At 47.8% G+C, this 21,910-nt stretch overlaps 1 protein-coding gene across 3 annotated transcripts in view; it reads right to left on the reverse strand.

Annotated features, from left to right (window-relative positions):
* The window catches only part of ATP2B4 (ATPase plasma membrane Ca2+ transporting 4), a 44,432-nt gene extending 22,723 nt beyond the window's left edge, over nucleotides 1–21,709 (reverse strand). For 2 of the 3 annotated variants that reach the window (XM_065876050.1, XM_065876059.1), the window contains exons 1-10: nucleotides 21,517–21,709; nucleotides 10,158–10,355; nucleotides 9,296–9,553; nucleotides 8,703–8,828; nucleotides 8,145–8,270; nucleotides 6,965–7,000; nucleotides 5,218–5,379; nucleotides 2,211–2,425; nucleotides 1,646–1,888; nucleotides 670–911 (exon numbers count right to left, since the gene is read on the reverse strand). In XM_065876050.1, the coding sequence (XP_065732122.1) occupies nucleotides 670–911; nucleotides 1,646–1,888; nucleotides 2,211–2,425; nucleotides 5,218–5,379; nucleotides 6,965–7,000; nucleotides 8,145–8,270; nucleotides 8,703–8,828; nucleotides 9,296–9,553; nucleotides 10,158–10,355; nucleotides 21,517–21,709 (1,799 nt within the window). The remainder of the gene's footprint in view (nucleotides 1–669; nucleotides 912–1,645; nucleotides 1,889–2,210; nucleotides 2,426–5,217; nucleotides 5,380–6,964; nucleotides 7,001–8,144; nucleotides 8,271–8,702; nucleotides 8,829–9,295; nucleotides 9,554–10,157; nucleotides 10,356–21,516) is intronic. The other variant, XM_065876067.1, reaches the window with a different exon arrangement.
* Between the last annotated feature and the right edge of the window lie 201 nt (nucleotides 21,710–21,910).

Genomic DNA, 21,910 nt, shown 5'->3' on the forward strand with positions numbered 1-21,910 from the left:
TGCTCAGTGCAGAGGGTGTTCTCAACAAGAACGTGTCACTCGAAAGGGGGTGGCTAAAGCCAAGCTGGGGCACTGGCTTTTAGTTACTGGCCCTATATCCACGTAGGTGATCCACGTAGGTCACCTCTTCATGACCTATGGATCATCTAGCCACTTTGATTATGCAACTTCACGTGATCAGAATTGAGAATAAAAAGGAAAAGGGAACGCAGAACTAACACTTCTAGTATCAATACTTGCTATGGGCAAGGCATTGTACATACATTGAATCACTTAATCAGAGTAACCCTGTGAGATGGGTGGGTATTATTATCTCTTTTCAGAATAGGAAATGGAAGTTTGGATTGCCTAGGTCTGAACCGTGGCTGTGCCACTAAGAGCTGTATCACTTCCAGCAAATTACTGAACTTCCCAGCACCTCTGAATTCTCATCCGTAAAACAGGGATAATGACAGCATCTACCTCGCTGAGCTGTGAAGAGTAAGTACAGTATCCAAAGTACTTAACAGCAAGGCTTGGCCCGAACCAAGCTCAGATGTTAGTCATGATGTCACTGCCTGGAAGGAGGGTTCACTCATCATCCAGGTGGATTCAGCGTGAGGCCTGGCACCCTGACCTCCCTGAGGGGAGGATCCTGAAGGGAGGAAGAAGCGGGGGAGGGGCGCTCACTTGCGCAAGATGATCTCAGAAGCGCCCTTGCTGTACATGCGGTAGCCACTGCGGGGCTTCTCGACGACGGTGCTCATGGACTTGCGCACCGAGTTGAAGGTGTACACCTTGTAGAGCTTCTCCTCGGGCACCTCACTGCGCACGGCGTGGTAATCCTGCTTCAGGTCCGTGACGAAGCCCAGCAGGGCGCACTCGGTCTTGTTGCCCACCTGCCGCGGCAGGCCGCCCTCCTTCTCCGGAGGCTGAGAGGAAAAACACACGTGGGAGTGTTGGATGAGGTGCCGAAGCTGGGGAGAGAACCTAGGAAGGGAAGGACTCCGCTCGAGGCTTTCACACATGTACCCAGGGCCCGTGGGGGTGCCGACTGTGGTCCCTGAGCCACCCAGGGCTTGGGGATTTTTTAGTTGCCCTGGAGGTGGTGCTGGTGTCTCACCCTGTGTGGGTCTTGTTCTAACACTCTCTCTTAGTTTCTAGAAACTGAGTAATTTACTCCTGACCAGCATGAGGTCTCTTTTTATTTATTTATTTTTTAAAGATTTTTTTGATGTGGACCACTTTTAAAGTCTTTATTGAATTTGTTACAATATTGCTTCTGATTTTTGTTTTGGTTTTTGGGCCCCGAGGCATGTGGGAGGGATCTTAGCTCCCCGACCAGGGATCGAACACACACCCCCTTCATTGGAAGGCAAAGTCTTGACCAGTGGACTGCCAGAGAAGTCCCAAGATCTTTTTAGAGATACTACCTTCACCTGGTGATTGGAGGTCATTTCATAGCCATAGATTCCTACCTGCCTCCCCCTTTCCCTCCCGTCCCCCAATCCACTCCCACGGATTATTTCCTAGTTTCACCCCAAACATGTTCACTGGGGAGTGGGAAATGGGATGTGGGATGGCAATTTAGGCAGAATAAACAAGAGAAAATGAAGGGTTCCCTCCACCTACCCATTTTAAGTGTCCTGGCAAAGGAAACGCTTACCAGAACCTTGGAGGTGTAGGCACTGTTGATAGAAATACCATTGACAAGAAGGTCCAGGACCTTGGGCACGAGGACATCAGGGCTTGGGATTTGACGGTAACGGGTTTCTCCGATATAAGCCTGCACCACAGTCATGCGGTTCATGGTCAATGTGCCTGTCTTATCGGAGCAGATGGCTGTGGCATTGCCCATTGTTTCACAAGCATCCAAGTGCCGTACCAGGTTATTGTCTTTCATCATTTTCTACAAAGGAGAAGAGAAAAGACTTCCCCAATACAGGTCAAAGGCCATTTCCTAGCCAGCATCTCTCCACATTTTATTCTCTGGTCCCACACAAAAATGCAGGATACCATTTTTGTAAATACTCTTAAGATTCTACTGGGTTACTTAAATGTTGATGCAACTGATCCAGATGGTCCTTCCAAAGTGCCAGTGGCTTCTGCTCCTGAAGGCATCACCCAGAGTTTATGAAGACAGAGTGGCCCATCCTTTCACCAGAGGCTACACGGTACCCTCCCCTCCGGTCTCTGTTCTGAAAGAAGACACAGTTTCATTCCAGTCTCACCTTCACAGAGTAAGCCAGTGAAATGGTCACTGCCAGTGGCAGCCCCTCTGGCACAGCCACCACCAGCACAGTGATGCCAATGATGAAGAACTTGACAAAGTACTGGACGTAGATGGGAGTACACTCAGCCAGCCATGGTTTGCGCTGTATCACAAAGTTGTCGATCACAAAGTACAGAATCAGGATGAGAACTGTGATTGCAGACATGATCAGACCTGTCCAGGAAACAAGTCAAATGAACCCAGGCTTCAGGGTATTCCTAGGGCCCTAGCCAGAGATGGATTGGCATAAATTGTAGCCTTTGCTATCCATTTTTAAAATGACTATCTAAGTCATACCCAAAGCCCCTATCCATTCTCTGGTGCTTGCACATTACAGTGTAGGGGAAGGAGGTGGCTTTGCATCCTAAAGACATGGGTGCCATTCTCAGCACTGCACTAACTTGACTTGTGGCTTCTGACTGGTCTTGACCGTCTCTGGGCCTATTTCCTCCTTCGTAAATAAGAGGATTGGTCTAGTTTTCTAAAATAGCATTCTATGATTCTATCTCAGACCCACTCTCTTCCTACAAATCATAATGTAGTGACTACAGGTGCCTCTTTCCTAGTAGTTTATCAATTTTAACTTCTTCCCTAGTAGCCTGAGAATGTCAGGCAATTCACAACTTGTTCACAGTGTTGCCCCTATGGTGTTAGCACATCACCTACATAACTAACCCTTAGAGCGGTGCTTCCCAACCTTTCTCTTGACATGGCATAGACAGAAGATGACAATAGTAACAACTATTAATATAGCGCTTACTATGAGTCAGGCGAGCACTTCACGGGTATTAACTCATTTAATCCTCACAACAATCCTGAGAGATGTTACTACTGTCATCTCCTTTTATGTGTCTCTCTAAGGCACGGAGAGGTTTTGGTATGGCGCACTGGTGGGGGGGACCAACCATCCTGGTTTGCCTGCGACTGACCAGTTTCCTGGGCTGTGGGACTTTCAGTGCTAAAAGTGTCAAACAAACTGGGACAGTCATCCTACATGTCCTACAATGGAAGAATCGGCTCAAGGTCAGAAAACAACTGGTCTAGGGGTTCCAACTGCCTTGGGTGCTGCCTGGCTGCTCTGAGGGCTGAGGGGATCAGTATTTGGGCATCTGTAACTACCTGTGGCACAATATCTGGGAAAAGTTCCACTTCAAATCATGGTTTGATTTGTGTCTTTGCTTTTCCCGAGGGCCCAGTGATTCAGAGGGGTCAGAACAAGGCTACAGGTGACTGTATCATTGAAAGCATATTCTTTTGTACTTTGCTTCATCAGGGTCAGGCCTAAGAGGTGAGGCAAGCAAGGCACCTAGGCTGCAAAATTTAAGGAGGCATTCACTCTCAGGGTGGTGCAAGGCACCTCACTTGCTTCCCCCGGTGCTTGGTCTAGATGATATGTGAAATGAATAAACAGAGGAGACCAGTGGCTAGCCCTCGGGTAGCTTGTACTCCCTAAAGAACAAGCTAGGGATTAGGAGCACAACAGTAGGATCTGTCGAATGTTTCAAACCCGTGTGCCAGGCTCGGCAATTTGATTCCACACTTGCAATTTATCTCATCTGTGTATTGTTTTTTTTTTTTTAAATTAATTAATTATTTTATTTTTGGCCACATTGGGTCTTCGTTGCTGCGCGCAGGCTTTCTCTAGTTGTAGCGAGCGGGGGCTACTCTTCGTTGCGGTGCGCGGGCTTCTCACTGAGGTGGCTTCCCTTGTTGTGGAGCATGGGGCTCTAGGTGCACGGACTTCAGTAGCTGTGGCACGAGGGCTCTAGAACGCAGGCTCAGTAGTTGTGGCACACGGGCTTAGTTGCTCTGCGGTATGTGGGATCTTCCCGGACCAGGGCTTGAACCCGTGTCCCCTGCATTGGCAGGCGGATTCTTAACCAGCGCGCCACCAGGGAAGTCCCTCACCTGTGTATTGTTTATATGCAAGAGACTTCCTGGTGGTCAAAATTAGCTAGGTACTAGAACTGATGAATAGGCCAGACTGACACTCTATAAAACTCTCTGTGGTGCTTAAAATGTTCTCTATTTGCACTGTCCAGTGTGGCAGCCAGTGGCCACATGTGGTTATTGACCAACTGAAATAGGTTAATGTGACTGAGGAGCTGAATGTTTAACTATATCTAATTCTCATTAATTTCATTAATTTTTGTTAATTTAAATGGAAACAGCCACACATGGCTAGTGGCTGCAGTAGTGGACAGCACAGATTCTTGCTATTCAATGTGTGCTTAGCAGAGCAGCAAGCACTGCCATCACCTGGGGGATGGTTAGAAACGCAGAATCTCAGGCCCCACACAGAAACGTACTGGACTAGACTCTGACTGTAGTAAACAGAGAGGTGAGGTCAGCAAATAAACAGTGGAAAAAGACTGTAGTTTAAGGGATATGTGCGCTGAAGGAGCGATCTTCCTTTGTTCCCTCCTCTAAATCCCCCGCCCCACCCCACCACCGAAAGAAGGCAGGAGAGAGGAGGGTGCAGAGGCAAGCGATGGAGGAGCTGCTTCCTCTCACGATGCACAGGAGTGCCTTTACTGACCTCTGCTCTGCAAAGCGCCTCTTTAATCACTGTCTTCCTTTTCCCTCTAGTTCTTATTCTGAACTGATTGCTCTATGCCTGGCCATTCCTATGCTAGGGAATTGCCCTCAGCAAACAATAGGCTTCTCTACCGTTAAGGAATTTACAAGCCAATACACAAGCAGGTGAGTAGCTATTAAGGTCTTCCTCCTTGCTAATGTAAATCTCCCATTTGTTTGCGCCTTTAACCCTAACACACAGGAAAACATCTCTCTCTGCAAAAGCTAAACAGTCGCAGAGAGAGACACAGCTACCTGGACTGCACTAGCCACTTGGAATTTTCAGCTTCTTTCTGCCAGACCTGGCTGGTGTAGAAAGAAGGCAAGCAAAGTAGCGAGGATCCAGAATAGCACTGATAAACAAACCAAGAAGGCTCCACCCTACTCACCAGCTTTCCCAATCTGTACGGCCAAGCGCGTCAGCTTGCCCTGCAGCACCGACTTCTCCTTTTTGGGCAGCTTGGCTGCCTTTTTCTCCTTTTCCTCATTGTCGATCCCCTCCTGGCTGTTGAGTGGCTGGATTTCCAAGGCCACTCCATCCTGAGTCTTTGCTAGGGTGTACACACAAATAGGACAGGTAAGCAGGCAAGGTAGTAGCACTGAGTAGCAGGCAAGTGGAAACTAACAAATCCTTCTGTCTTATTCCTGGAATATACCTTGGACCCCTGACATCAGATCTGACCACCCTCACCCCATGCCAGACAGGGAACTTGACTCTGACCCTCTATTAGGGCTTTTGGAATGATATCTTAACAACTGGAGGTGAAATATGGTGCTTTTAGGGTATGGATTTCCACTTCAGTGGCAGCTTCCTGGCACTACCTCAGAGTCCCAAGCCAGGTTTATTCCAGCAAGAGGATTAGTCATGCCACTAAGTGCTATTACCAACAACCATCCTTCCTGGAATTCAGGGCTTAATATGGTGAATCTTTACTTCCCCTGGCTGAAGGGGAAGGCTGGTAGATATTCCTAGAGCGTGAGGGTCCTTAGTCAGCTCTTTGAAAGCTTCATCTCTCTCTCTCACTATATCTATATCTATCTATATCTATATCTATATCTATATCTATATCGACTGTCAAGGAAGAAACATGGACCCCAGACACAGGGTATTTTCCAGTTCCCTCTCGTATTAGTTGAACGATAGGGGAAGGAAATCTCTTTTCTCCCCTCTCTGATGAAGGTAGGGAGGTACAGAGTGGGACCTAGGGGAAAAGGGAAGAAGCTGGTGTGAGGGACTCCCTGGAATGAGAGAAAGGCAGGATAAAGACAGACATATAAATCCACTTTACTTTAAAAAGAAGAGTTAAAGAAATCTAAAATTAAAGAATTATTTTTGTGGAGCCCTGGTTCTCCGACATGATGCCTTTATTTCTAAAAACTACTATGATGTGGGTTACAAAAGGAAAAAATCTCTAGAAGCTGTCTCAAGAGAGCAGTTCTTGCTGGTTCCTGGCACCCCTCCAATCTCACCCCTGCAGAGCTCAACCCCTTTGGTTAGATGCCCTTCCTGAGATACTGTCTCTGCTGTCAGACTCACAAACAAGACAGAGACAGGATGTAAACACAGCCACCAAAAAAGCAACACACATCAGATTAGGAGGAAGAAAACAGACTGTGGAGAGAACAAAGAAAGAGGTGGGGAGCGAGGTTACGGAGAAAGGGCTCTCTCCACCCCCGAGAAGGCTAGCTGAGAAGGAATCCAGATCAGAAGAGGACACCGATGAGGAAGCCAAAAGAGGAGGGTGCAGGGACTGCCCATCCCAACTCCTTCCATCATAAGGACCCTGAAGTCTTCCAGCCCAGAAACCGATGACCGTTGGTTGTTTAAATCTGGCCTAGGGCAGTGAAGCAAAGAGTTCAGCACCCTGGGAAGAGCAGATCAATCTCACAGGCTCTCCAAGATTGACGTAAGGTTCCTTGAGCCAACAGCAGAGGACGCTGTTGTCCCATCTTAGATTGGGTTTGAGAGCTTGAGACCACCCCCAAATCTCTGCACCTTCCTCAGGATAAGGCATCTGGGCCGCAGCAGCAGATAACAAATTTATGGAGAGGAAAAGGGAGGAGGCAGATGGCCTGGGAAGGCCTGGTTTGAGTGTGGGCAGGTAGAGATGGTAAATGAGTGGGTGGAAAGGTTACCTTTGTTGCGATTTTCAGGGACTCCTTGTTTTTTACCTGTTTGAACAAGAAAGAAAAAAATGGGGTGGAGACCCAAAGTGACTATTAAGAGATCAGGTATCCAATGTTTCGGTCCTGCTCAGAGCCCAAAAGGGCGACAGCAAAGGGGCTGAGTTGCAGGAAAGGGAATGTAAAGGAAGCTCACGTCTGTTTACTTCCGTCTTCATTAAGGGCTCTCATGAATCCTTGGGGTATGGACCAGGCCACTCACGCAGGTGAGTGCACACCCACTTCTGAGCTGCTTTCTCCTGGAGCACAGCTGCTGTTGGGAGGGTGCTCCCGGCCTGAGTCACACCACTTGGAGAAATGGGGTGGGGGTTAGGAAGCGAGAGGTTTGAACTGTTTCCGCCTGGTGGCAAAGGCCCTGCAAGGCGACTCCATGTCAGTTTACCAGCGCCAAGCAAGCGTCCTCCTTATTCACTTGCAGGCAGCTGCAGAAACGGAGTTTAGTTCCTGAGTGAATGTGTTTTGTCTCCTTCTCATTAACTCCCCTTCCCTAAACAGCCCAAGAAGGTCCTCCAGCCAACTGGTAGAAATCCTCCTCTCCTCCAAGGGAAGAAGGAATTCTTAAGGGAAAGGTGTAGATATGGTTTGGTGTCTTTTTTGCCTTCTGTTTTTCCTTCTTTCAGGAACAAGTGAATGGCAAAGACAGGGCTAACATCGGGGTAGACACTCCCTCTCTGCTCCCACTCTCCTGGCCGTGTCTCTCTTCCACTGACAGCCCATAGTTTCAGCAGGAATCCAGTTTCTTCTCCTGGATGGTTTTCCCTTAGCCTTGATGATTCACATAATCCCCCATGGCTGAGGCAAAAAGGGGCAAAGGGCCGGAGGACTACACAGAGGAGAGTTGAGCACCTCGCCAGCTCATCTGGGGCAGGCTTTCTACCTCATCCCTTTACAATCCGCCAATAGACACAGGAATCAATGCAACCTGACTGGGGAGCCTAGAGCCAGGATCTGGTTTCCATTAGAGCACTGTGGGGAGCCAGGGATGATACCCTTAGCTCAACAAGGGGTTTGGATATCTGCACTCATCATCCTGCAGATTCTTCCAACCAGGTACTGCATCCAGACCTGCTCCCTTTCCTAGTTTGTCCACGGGGGTGGGAGGGAAAAGACTCTCCTCCCGAAAGCCCTTTACCTTTCTTCTTCTTCTCTTCCTCTTCCCCCTCACTGGCCCCCAAGAGGGTAAAGATGATTCCAGTCTGAGAGTTGATACCCACAGCAGTCACTACCATTCGGCCAGAACCTTCCATGACATGGGTCCCTAAATGAGAAAGAAGACAAGAGAAGTGTTGTTTTTTTTTTATACCTGGCCATTCTTTGGTGTGAAACATAGAGCTGGAAAAAAGCAATCCCTCTTTCTTCCTCTCCCGTGGATAGTGATATACTCAGCAGACAGTAGGAAAAGATCAAGAGCAAGAAAACTGGGGGGTAAGGAAAACAATGTTCCTAACTGCTTTAGGGTAAGGCTCCTTTCCCGCCACCCACCCCCAGCCAGCAGAGCCCTTATAGCACCTGCTTCAGAGGCAACCTCTTCTAGGTTGCTTGATATCCTTGTATTCAACCCACTAATACGCTACTGCCTCAGCTGAACCTCGGGGCAGGGCCAGAAGGGAGAGCAAGGTCTGGATATGGTCTCTGTGGCTGACTGTGTGGGGGAAGGTAGAATGGGAGCTGGTGTAGCCAGAGGCCATACCTGAGAGCAACATGGGGTCTCTTTCCAGGGACTTTTTGACATGGTCCGATTCCCCAGTCAGAGAGCTCTCGTCAATCTTGAGATCATTGCCCTGGATCAGGATTCCATCTGCAGGCAGCAGGTCACCTAGTACGCAGAGGTGAAGGGGCAACAGGGAAAGAGGGTAGGTAAGGACCATCCAACCCCATCTCAGGGCTGCTCCCATGGGGCCCTGCCTATACGGCAAAGGCCCAGGGAGAATCTGGAGAGCATTTGAAAGACAGCTTCGGCTCTGACAACCTGGGATAAGACTCCATTCCCGGTATCATAAATTCAAACAGTTACTGATCCCCAAACACATTCCCGTGGCCTGAATATTACATACTTTGAATCTAAGACACACAGGGTACAGTCTAACAGCCTTTGGGAGTTTCAGTTCCTGCCTTCTGTGAATTTCTCTTCCATAACCTCCTTAAACTCTAACCTAGAAGCTAACACAATCTGGGGTCTTATCTTTTTGGGTCCTCAGCAATTCCAAGCAGCCCCCTTATGCCAAAGGACCTAGCCTTCAAATAGGGAGGGTGGCACAGGTACAAGAAACACAGAGCTCTCACCGTATTTGATTTGGGCAATGTCCCCCACCACGATCTCAGCCACAGGGAGCTGAATGATGTGACCATTTCGGATAACGGAGAATTTCTGTTCCTTTTCAATGCGGTTCTGCAGCCCCCGGAATTGCTTCTCTTTGCTCCAATCATTGAAGGCAGTCACTAGTACCACGATGATCACTGAGAATAAGATGGCTGCCCCCTCAATCCAGCCGGCTTCTGCCTCCCCTTCATCTTCTGGGCTAGTTACGGCTAGACCACACTCTAGCCCAGGGAAAGTAGAGAAAAGAAGGGTCACCTAGGGGCTTTTGTTGACATTAAAAATGGGGGTGGTACTTCTGCAACCCCCCAGAATAGAAAGACAGGGAAAGAGAGTAACAGCTATTCTCTTGGGTAGAATAGCTCTCCTCTGAGGATACTGGAGGACAGCAGGATTGAGCATCATCTCACCACCAATATAACTATTTATGTTTACCTAAAAGAAGCAAATGACTAGCATGAAACATGTCAATACAAATTACAGGCAAGTCACATATAAAGAACTTATGACCGCCAACATGGTAGCTCCCACTGCGACTTCCTATGACGCTCACACAACTGGGGGAACTCTGAGATGCAGGGCTTTGTTGGTTGAGTGAGCATAGAGGATTTAAGACATTCTGAATAAGGATTTGATAGGAAAAGGGGGAAAAGACCCTGGAATCAGGATAGGTTGGAAGAATAGCTTACTAGCTACTTGCTAGTTTCCTTTGGAGAACCCGCTCTGGATAATGGGGGCGCATTTTAAAGCTATAATCTGTCAACGTGAATACCAAGTGCTTTTCGGTGGTGCTGGAAAGAGTCATGCTGGTCTGTTCAAGATACTCACGTTCGTTTTCTTCCCCAGGGGGGCGATAGAAGGACAGGACCAGGGAGATGATGGCCGCGATCTCCAGGATGATGAGTGTGACATCCTGAAGGGCTTCCCACACTAATTCTAAAAAGGTCTTGGGCTTTTTGGGGGGAATCAGGTTTTGTCCAAATACTTGTTTACGTTTCTCCAGATCTGCAGGGTTTCCAGATAGGCCTGAAAAAGACATAAGAGTGGAGCAAATGAGCGAGAAAAAAGGGGTAGAGATGAATGACAGAAGAAGGCAGTTAAAAGATCCCTTTAAAAAAGATACCTTGCTTCCCGATCTGCCCAAGTATGAGATCCAGTTAGGGTGACTGGTCTCTGTGGCTGACAGACTTTTTGCTCAGACTCAGGGGGTGTGAAACTTTCAGTCTAAAAATGGGGGCAAACCAAGACAAGTTGGTCACAGGGGCCACTCACTCCTCTTGGTCTCCAGGGTAAGCTAACCTAGGCCTAAAACTTCATCTCTTCCTCATGGGGTTTGCTCCAGGCTCCAGCTCTAAGAGCACAAACATTAAAATGTTTCCTGAGACTCACACAGAACTTTCCTCTCACATTAACATGTAAATGCTGGTCATGATTTAAAAACAGAGCTGGGACTTCCCTGGTGGCGCAGTGGTTAAGAATCTGCCTGCCAATGCCGGGGACATGCATTCGATCCCTGGTCCGGGAAGATCCCACACATGCCGTGGAGCAATTAAGCCCGTGCACCACAACTACTGAGCCCACGTGCCACAACTACAGAAGCTCGTGCACCCTACAGCCTGCACACCGCAACTACTGAAGCCCGCGCGCCTACAGCCCACGCTCAGCAGCAAGAGAAGCGACCGCAATGAGAAGCCCGCGCACTTCAACGAAGAGTAGCCCCTGCTTGTCGCAACTAGAGAAAGCCCGTGTGCAGCGATGAAGACCCAACACAGTCAGAAATTAAAAAATAAAATAAAATGTTAAAAAAAAACAAAACTAAAAACAGAGCTGGCTTCCACCCAGTGGCTCATACACAAAAGCAAGAAAGAATAAGCTATCTGCCCAAGGTCGTGCTAGGAGGCTAGGGGACAGAGCCCAACCAGTTGTCCTGTCCAAGTTTCAGCGGTTTCAGGAGATCAACAGAGTAGAGGCTTCGAGACTCCAACTTTGGGCATCCCCTTTTTGCACACAGCCATCCTTTTCTGTCACACACAGAGGCATACGTGCATAGACACACACACACATCACTAAGAGGCACGATTGTTCTGCTAAGTACTATGTACTTAGAGATGTACTAGGTGCTAAGAGAAGTACTACTTAGACAAAGTACTAGGAGAAGCACTATTATTCAGGTTGAATAAAAAGAGAACAATGAAGGTGAAGCCACTGAGTTAGCTATTCTCTTGGGTAGAGTCCTTGATTATCAGCATGCCCCCCACTAACACACATGTGCTTACATACCTGTGTCAGTGTGCACACATAGTCCAGGCACGTTGCCAGAGAGAAGAAGAGTGAGGCAGAATTATTCCCAGTGTCTTCCTCATATTTAGGCCCTTCTCCTGGGCCCCAGGGGTGTTATACTTTAAGGGAAGAGGAGACAGCTTCTAACTTTAATTAATGCCAGGTGACATTTATCAAGTTGTTTGCACAACTCGATTAGCAAATTAGCTCTGGTTTTGGCACTGGACGTTGGTGGCTATACTGTGGGATCCCCACAGGCAGGGCGAGGCGACCTTTGTCTTGAAAAAAGATCAGCAGCTGAGGAGGGTTAGAATCAAAGGATGGGGACACTTAACCCAGCTTCACACAGAGGTGCAAGAAAAGCAGATGACGGGGAGCTGCAAGGAGAAAATGGGGATACTGATGCCAGAGGACTTCTTCACACTTTAGTCAACGTGAAGGGCTACTCCACTGGTGGGGGATGGGGGCTTAGCAGGAGGGCAGACATCTATTCTCCATCTCCACTGAATAGGATGCAAGAGTGTTACTTTAAATGGCGAGGAGAGAGATTTGGGTTAGAACTAAGGAAGACAGAGCAAGATTTTGAAAATGGGAAAATAGGTACTCAAGGGAGTACTGTTTGCGGGGTCCATTTCTCCACCCTAAAAACAAAAACCATCAGGAGAGGTACTTGAAATCTACCTGGGGACCCCGCCTGGAGGTAAAGTGGGGGTGTGAACTGGCACCCACGATTGTGGAGTGAGGACTGCAGACCACTTTCTCTTGCCAGTGCTCAGGAGAGGGAAACAGGGGGAGTGGCGCCTGATGCTCTTATCCAGGGCCTCCTGCCTCCTTGGGCCCGAAAGCACCACCCTGGCTGGAAAGCTGAGAGGCACAGCAGAGCTCTGCAGGGGAGCGGGTTTGACCAAAGCGCTAGAAGCAAGCTGGGCTGCCTGCCAGAGAATCCCTGCCTCTACCACTCTGAGAAGTCAGTTCTCAGCAGGAAAGAAAATCCAGGGCCTGGGAAAGGAGTGTTTCTGGGCAGGGCATCTTGACCCCCAGGCAGGCAGAGGCAGAGTTGCCAGGGGACAGGGCCTTGCTGGTTCTTCCTCTCAGGGACCTGAGATAGCAAGTCTGTGCCAACTTGGAACTGCTGGGCTGGACGGCCAGGCTTGCTGGAGGGAAATAGGAGTTCTGCTAATTTGTTAACCTACCTAGGATGTTTCTCAAGAAAGCAGGATTCACAATGTAAAGGGAGGAGATGTTATTCCCTCCTTAACAAGGGTGAGGGCAAATCAAGACATCAGATATTAGAGGTTATCATCAAGGGACATCCCAATAAATCTAATGAAGGCCAAAATGGCGTCAACACAACAAGAACAGTCTCGCTAAAAGCACCCCATCTGAGGTAGCCCTGCCTCTCCCTGCTCTCATATTAATGCCTCACAATCACCCTTGACTCCTCTCTCTCTCTCTCCCTCTTATCCACTATATCCGTTTAGTCAGGGAATCTGTCAGCTCTATCTTCAAAATATATCCAAGTTTCCCTCACTTCTCATTTTCCACAGCTCCCATCCTGGTCTGAGTCACGGTCGTCTCTCGCCTGGACCACTGCGATCTGTCTAACTGGCCTGCTGCTTCCACCCTTGCCCTTCTGTTCTCAGTCTCTTCTCTTTCCAGAATGATCTCTTACAGCCCAACCGATGACACTCATCTACCCAGAATCCTCTGGTGCCTTTTATTTGGAATGAAACTGGATACAGAAGACATTACAATGGCCTATAAGCCAAGCCCCCTTTATGAGCCCCCAGCCCCCCACCCCTTAACTCCTACCATTTTCCCCTTGTTCACTGAGATGCCATCAAGCTAGCCTTCCTGCCATTCTCTGCACGCACTAGACACGTTTCTTTTTCAGGGCCCCTGCACACGTTTCCTTTCTCAGATTCCTCTTCACTAGGTAGGGCTCATCCTTTCACCTCCTTCAGGTCTTTGCACAAACGCCACCTTCCTCGTGAGGCCCACCCTGACCCCCGTATTTAACACAGACTTTTCTGCCCCTAGCACGTTTGATCCCCTTATCCTGCTTAACTGTTTCCCTCTACAGGTCTTCTCTCAGAACAGATTCTATACTTATCCTACGCTTGTCTATCCCCCTCCACAAGGGCAGGATTTTTGTCTTTGTTCCTTGGGTCTAGAACAGTGCTGGACACGTAGTGTGCACACAAATTTATTGAATGAACTGCATGAGTGAGTAATAAATAAGATTGTGAACAGTGAAGCGATTACAATTGTGCCATATGCTTCACCAGGCACATTTGTGTCTTCTCACTGAAACACTGCAAAGCCCTATGTAGTAGCTGCTATTAACCCCACCTCACATATAAGCAAACTGTGGCCTGGAGAGGTTTTCTAACTGCTCAAGTAAGTACGCGGCAGTCTATACCGCTCTACAGGAAGCAGCTGGATGCCAACCTACACACAGTGGGGCTGGGGTGTGGAGGGAGCCGCACTCAGCTGAGGCTTCATTCTGGCGTGACTAGCTTGTCCTGGTTTGTCTAGGGCTTTCCAGGTTTTAGCACTGGAGCTCCTGCCTCCTGGGACGGCCCCTCAGCCCCAGGCAAACAGGGATGGTTGGTCACCCACCCTCCTTTATTTACCTCAGGGCAGGCCCACATGCTGCTTTTCTCTACACCTCTAGGCAAATCAGTCCCGTTCCCACTCTTTATTTACAACCGGGGTGAATTAGTCCCATCTTTTCCCGTCCTCAGGGATGGTAACACCAGGGCTGTCAGAGTCTCATCTATGAATTTTGTATTCAATAAAAGGTTCATTACTGGCTTTTTTTGGACCGAAGCAAATGAAACAAGACAGGCTGTGGAAAACAAAAAAGGTCAGGCCTTGCTCGCACTTAGATGCCCTCAAAGTCACACATTTACTTCCCTTTTGCCATTTTCTCTCATCTCTCTGCTCCACCTTAAGTCACCCTACGCTCTTACAATAGCTACCTTAAGAAGTCAAGTGGCTGCCCAAGTTCCCAGCATGCCCTGTGGCAGGCCGGGGCAGTTTGGGGCTGTCAGCCTAGTAGCCTTGGGAATCCTCTCTGACATGTGGCATGGCACAGGAAAGCCATGTGGGACTGGGAGCTCGGCCAATCCCCAATTTTGGGCTTTCCATTCCCATTCTTCCTGCCCCCAAGAGGCTCTCAGGCCTTGATCTCAGCAGCTGTGATTTCACATAAATACTTGTCCAGCCCAGGAGGGGGTTTTAGTCCCTTATCTCCACAGTTGCTTCTAAAATATACCGCTTCCCGAAGAGGGGAAGGAAGACTTGGCAGGGAGAAAATGCTGGAAACACTGGAAAAGGGTTTCCCCTAAAAATACACCAAGAAAACGAGAAGAAACCTTGTCCCCAAGAACATAAGAGAGAAAATCCTACCCAAATCGGGAATACATCTGGCCCGAAGAACCAGACTTAACACATGAGCTAGGAGAGGTGACAAGAATGTCAGTCTGTGAAGTCATTGCCCCCACCCCACGCTGGGGAATTACACAGCCCTGCCCAGGCTGGTGGGAGACGGCATAAGCAGCAGTGGAAAATCTGTGTCTGCTATGAGCCTGTGCAGGGACCCAGGGCTTGGGAGGAGAAGCAGAGGCCCAGCCCTCAGTGGCCTGGCTCCAGCAGGGAAGGACCAGGGCCAGCTACCCTAGGAGGCCGAGGACTGTTGGCAGAGGCACCCCTTATCAGAGCCAGCCCAGGCCCAGAAAGGGTGGGGCTAGGTTAGACATCATGAGGGACTTCCCAGCTGTCTGAGTTATGATACCTTGCCAATGGGACAGCAGAATCTTCTCCTACAAAAATAGTATAAGGGAGAGGTTTCTCTGGGTTGATTTGAAGGCAATCCTATTTGGTATATAAGAACAGACAACAGAACACCTTTCAAATCCTACCTTAAAAACCCTGGATTAGGGGGCAAGAGGGAAGAGTAGCCTAAAATCAACATAAGGACTGACAGGCTTCAGCCAGCTACTGCTGCTAACCCATTGCCACTCCTCCGAGGATTCAGAGCAGTTTCCCTGCTTCTGCATCTCTAGCTTAACACACCCACAGCTTGGAGATGTGCTCTGTACCTGCTGGCCTTCCAGCCCCCAGAGAGAAGGCAGTCTCCCTAAGGTCACAACAAGAGGATGATGGACTTTGAGAAGAATGCCCCTTTCTCACTCGCCATCCTAAAGCCCTGCCCTAGGTTAGAGCGCCCTCCTCACCCTCTGCTTGGCCGCCCTCTCCCACGCTGCATGCACACACTCCCCTCCGGTGTCACACCCCCCAGTACTCACACCTCAGAGCTAAATACAAAGAGCGAAAGCTCCACTTCCAAGGGTGGATGCAACGTCTGCCTCAGTTAAGGAGGGAATGCTATCTTTCTTCCTCCCCCTAGCTGATGGTTCAGTGCAAGGCAACGACAAGAAGGTTTAAAGCAAAACAAAACTTTTTGTTTTGGGCAAGGAGGAGCTGAATAGAAAAGAATTCACAGAGCGTGGGGCTGGCCTGGGAAAGAGCAGGCCCAAAGCTGTCACGCACGGTTGGCCTAATTCAGCCCTAGGCATATAACTCAAACCAGACAGGGAACTCCCAGGATGCAACGTGGAATTCCCTGCAGGGGGAGGAGGGACTAAGGGAGGGCACTTTTTCTCTCCTGTCTTTCTCAATCATCTACCATCCCACTGTTGATGCTGCTTCCCCAGGTTTTGTGAAAACCTTTCCCACCCCTCTGCCAAGTACTAAATATTTCACAGCTACTCACATCACAGTGTAGCTGCTCTCTGGCTGTTTGAGCTGGTTTGCCCATCTCTACCCCTTCTCCTCCCTCTAAGATATTCTTTTGGCATGAGTCTCTGTCATACCTTAAACTTAATATGTCTGCCCAAAGTGTGATGGGCAGAGAGGACCACAGATTGTTATTCTCAGCAGTCACGCCCACATGAATTGCTTTTAGGATAATTTATTTGGCATCTTCCAGGTGACGGCTATGGGGCAGAGGGCATGAGGAAAGAGAGGTAGCTTGGCTATGCTTCTAAGTTGAAATTGATGGACTCCTAAAAGTGGATTTTCTAAAACAGACTATAAGCCCTACAGATAGGGAGGAAAATCTCAGAGAAGCCAGTTGCCCATCTTCTTCTCATATCCGTTCCATCCCATATCCACTTGCCCATTTCTTTACATCCCCTGCAACATCAACATTCTCTAAAGCAGTGGCCTCTAAATGGGGGGCATGCATTCATCCGTTAGAGCGTGGGAAAGGTACTGGAACTTTTTGTATTACTTCATCCATTTCTATTTCTTGTAGATCCTACTATGTAAATAATATTAGTGTTAGAAGTACTGTAGGTGAACATTTATTGGGGCTACGTGTGCAATTTTCTTTCAGATTGACAATGCCACTGGAAATTTCAATCTCCTACACTGAGGAAGAGCCCAATCCCAGTATGTCCCAGCTTACGGGAAAATGGATAGTTCTTGGTAGAACATGCCACTGACCTCAAAAGGCATGGCAACAGGAACACAGCTAAACCCCAGAGACCTTAAGGTGGCAGGAGATATTAACCTAAATCCTGCAGTTAATGAACCAAAATCAAAGTTTGCGCTGTCTGAAAACAGATTCTTTCCCCCTCCTGCTGTTTACTCCCCAAAGAATCTCAGCTCCCAAAACCTAGCAGGTGCTCAGTTATTAGGCAAGGCAAAGATGCTTGCATCTTATGCCAGGAGCATTTACTAAGTGGTAGCAATGACCGCAGAGCATGGCCAGGCCAGAGCTTCCCCAGGCAATCACACGATGGAGGAATCCTACCTCTGACTCCTAGGCCCCCTTTTCCTTCCCTACAATCCCCTCAGCTTAGGTCCCTGTACTGTGTGCTCCCATAACACCATCATAGCACTACGACAATATTTCTGAAATTGCCTTAATTTTTGTGTATCCTCTTATTGCCTGTAAGCTTTATGGAAGCAAGAACTGTCCCTGTCGTGTTCACCGTTTTGTCCCCAGCACCTGCTGGACATTAAATATTTGTTTAATGTGGTTGACAAGAAATTAGAAACCCTCTGTATCCCACTGTCACACCCTCAACTCTGCAGAGGCGGAAAGGAATAGCAGGGTACAGAGGGAACATGAGACAGAAATTCCCACCAACATTCTTCTAGATCCAAATTCAACATAAATAGTCTTTAGCCTTCCGAAAGAAGTCCACAGGTAATGACTCATTGTTTAGTCAAGGCTCCCCTTCTCTGCCCTTTCTCATCTGGGCCCAGACCTCCCCCCTAACCGTTGGCCTAGCTCCTCCTCAGAAAACGTCATTCTTCCTCCTAAAAAGGGTAACACAGCTGAGGACCAATGTGGAAAAGTTCTATGGAGAAGAAGAATTCATACAACTTTCTATCTAGCCCAGAGAATCTCTCAACTAGGATCCTCTCTGCTTCCTGCACACAAAGGGAGACTGAGACTAAGGAAAAATACCTCTTCTTTCTTCCCCTTAAGCCACGGGTAATTCTCATTCCAGACTCACAAAGGTTTCTCTTGCTCTTGGAAGCCAGGAGATGGCATGGAAAACTGATCAGAAGATAAAAGGCTATCTTCTAGGGGGTAGCACCCAAAATGCTCAGCTCTCTGGGGATTGGAGAGATTGGCTGGGGCTGGGATGTAATGGGGAAAGAAGAGGCAATAGAAAGAGGGGGGATAAAGAAATTGGAATGAGGAAAGAAGCAAGCAAACTAAACAGATTCCATTGGCGCGAAACGCTCAGGTTTTCCCTACTGATAAACCTCAGGCAACACAACCACCACTTATCCAGGAACTAGAGCCTCACCTCTGCCTCTTTGCCTTTCTTTAACATGGCCATGAAGGCTGAACTCTTTAGTGGCTTAGATGAAAGCATGTGTCGTCTTTCACGTCTCCCCCACCCCTTTTTGCTTCCCCAACTTTCCTTCCCTTTTTTGCTCACACTCAGCCTTGTGTCTGGTCGTTGCTGAATGCCATGGAGGCTGAGCACCTCCACGTCATCTCGAATGTAACCAACTCTTGGCCACTGGGGCATCTCCTCTTGTTCCAACTAGCCATTGTACTCAAGGAACGCAAGCCAATATTAAACTCACATTAGCATTGGGTCACTGTTAGACATTTTATCAGGCATTGGAATACAAAACAAATTGCAAAATTATCTGTGATTCTCCATATTGCTGCTCTAGCCAAAGGGGCAGGAGAACATTAATGGACTGTGAATCAGAAAACATGAATTATTCCATCGAGTTCTACCCTGTGGTAAGACTTTAGGCAAGTCATTTAAACCTTTTGGTCTGTTATGAGCAAGAGCGAGCGAGTGAGACAATAAAAAAAACATGTTAGTGTTTGAAATGTTATAAACTCCAAGTTCCATAAGACCCCTTAGTAGCTATGGTTTAAAATAATCTACCGGGCTTCCCTGGTGGAGCAGTGGTTGAGAGTCCGCCTGCCGATGCAGGGGACACGGGTTCGTGCCCCGGTCCGGGAAGATCCCACATGCCGTGGAGCCTGCGCGTCCGGAGCCTGTGCTCCGCAACGGGAGAGGCCACAGCAGTGAGAGGCCCGCGTACCGCAAAAAAAATAAATAAATAAATAAAAAAAATAAAACAATCTATCAATCTATACTAAAGATACTATCAATCCAACAGAAAATAAAGGGGAAGAGTTATATTCTACGAACCAATCTCCCCTATCTTACTTCACCTTGGTTTCCAATCAGCAGAATTCTAACACCGGGAAAATTTCTTTATTCTTATTATTAGCATGCAGGGGCCTCGCACAGCTATGCTAGGCTGTCAGGCACCTCAGAGCAGTCTTTTGTGAACAGGCTGTTTTTTTAATGGCACCTAGATATTGATGCTCTTTTCTCAGCCTGTCCAACCAAACCGCTCAGCACCATCCCTGTCTGGGGAGAGACTCCTGTGTCATAGCTCTTCTGTGTCTCCTTTTCCTATCCCTTTGCTCTTCTCACATATGAGGGGGTCATTGTTGGCACTGGGGGCTAGAAATTACTCATGGAAAAGTTATTTTCTGACACCCTGCCTCCCCAGCTCCAGGACCAGCCCTATGGGTGAGTCGTAATATTGAAATAAATCAGGATACATATTTGTGATCTAAGGAAGCAGGAGAATGGCAGTGGACAACTGTGACAATGGTAGGGGTACTGGGATATAGACATGGCCAGGGTTTGTAGCAACAGAGGCACCTGACATCAGAGGGTGACTTTCAACCACAGGTCTGAAACCAGGACTGGGAAAGAATCTAAGCATTTGATATCTGATGTTGAGATTAAAGTACAATATATATGCTGGCCTTTGGGAATGGAAGAGCTCTCTGGGAATCAGGAAGTTAACAGTAACAGCTATGAGAAAGGGTTTGGAAAATCGGGAGGAAAGTGTGGACCCTGCTCTTAGGAGTTTCTTAGGTTCCAGCTTATTTGGACTTCTGAGTTTCACTTTGTGAGAGAAACAACTGACCCAAGGGATAAGAACAGAGGAGGAAGGGAAAAAGAAAGATCCTGCTTAAATTCTGATAAATGTTTCGAAAGTATTGCAGTATCTCAGTTAAACATAATAGGAATACCCTCTCTTTAAGGTCAATGCCACCGTGAAAGTGGCAGAATAAAGAAATCTAGCTGACAAGAAGTAGGCGTTATCCAAAGGGCAGTCATTAGATACTAAACAGAAGGCCTTTGCTAAGCCACATGAAAGCAACTAAGCACTGCCATCTTAACCAGGCTTTTTGACATCAACAGGTGAATGGAGAAAATGGACAGTGGTTGCATGCAGGCTGCAGCAGCCTCTCCAGATGTAAAAACACATTGCACTCCATAGGCACTCATATTCTGGCAAATATCTTCAGACACGTGGACTCCACTTTAATGTGAGACGACTAATTTACTGAACACCCATTATAAGTGTAGGCATTGTATACAACGTTACATTATTTAATTCCAATAACTCTGCAGCCTAGGTACTGACATCATTTTCAAAGAAGAAAATGATGTTTATTTAGGGAGGCTGAGGAAATTGTTCAATGCTATTCAGCTAGTAAATGGTAGAAGTAATTTTTTTTTTTTTTGCGGTACGCGGGCCTCTCACTGCTGTGGCCTCTCCCGTTGCGGAGCACAGGCTCTGGACGCGCAGGCTCAGCGGCCATGGCTCACGGGCCCAGCCGCTCCGCGGCATGTGGGATCTTCCCGGACCGGGGCACGAACCCGTGTCCCCTGCATCGGCAGGTGGACTCTCAACCACTGCGCCACCAGGGAAGCCCTCATTTTCTTTTAAGAATAGATTAAGAACAACTATACTAAAAGTGCATAGGACAGGGTTGAAAAAGTCATCAATAATTCCCTGAAAGAAAACAGAGTGAGTAATCCAAAGATATGGTGGGTACAACTCTCTACATTATGACTTACCATTCCGTTTGTAACTGTGTACCATAGAGAAGTGCTACATTAGGTAGATGGACTCACCCACTTTTCTTCATATTACACTGTAAGATCAGTGTGGGGAAGAATTATATCTTCAACCTTTGCAATCAAAGACTGATACAGAATAAGGGACTTGATTACTGATAAAAGCATCTCTAACATAAACATTTATAAAATAGAGATCTTCTGTACATTGATACAGAAAAAGGAGGGAAGAATGATCTTCAGAGAATACCACAGTCACTCAACATCATCTCTGGGAAAGAAATGACATTTCTCTCCATAGCCGCACCTCCTTTCAGCGCTTCAGATACTATACTTTACCCACCAGACACAGATATACCAGCAAGGTCTCCAGAAATGTTCCTTCTCTAGAAGTTGGGAAAATAATATATTTGAACACTAGCCACCTTCCTCCAACTCCCCACCCCTGGTACGGCCTTTACCTTCCACCGGGTTGGTTTTCAGTCTACTGCAGAGATTCATTACTCCTCCATAGCGGACATTGATCTGGTTTATTGCATCAGTTGAACGCAGCTCCATGAGCTTCCTCAGGTCCATTACCGTGCAGCCAAATTCCCCTTCATGGCTCTCAATTATCGAGTTGGCTGGCAAGGCGTGCTCTGTTGGGTTTGTCATTTTGCCTGATGTTACCAAGCCCCTCAAGCAGAGAAAATGTGAAATTTCCCTTCCACTGATCAGGGTCTCGTGCCTCTCTGCCTCACTTCTTCTTACTTTTTGCTTCACTGGGAGCCCAGATGGGAAATAGATCGACTATGTCTTGTGCAATAAGCTTCAGAGTAGCAACCTGTAGCCCAGATCCTTTTCTGGGTATGAAGC

The sequence above is a fragment of the Phocoena phocoena genome, chromosome 1, assembly GCF_963924675.1.
Source record: "Phocoena phocoena chromosome 1, mPhoPho1.1, whole genome shotgun sequence".
In the NCBI taxonomy this organism is placed as follows: domain Eukaryota; kingdom Metazoa; phylum Chordata; class Mammalia; order Artiodactyla; family Phocoenidae; genus Phocoena; species Phocoena phocoena.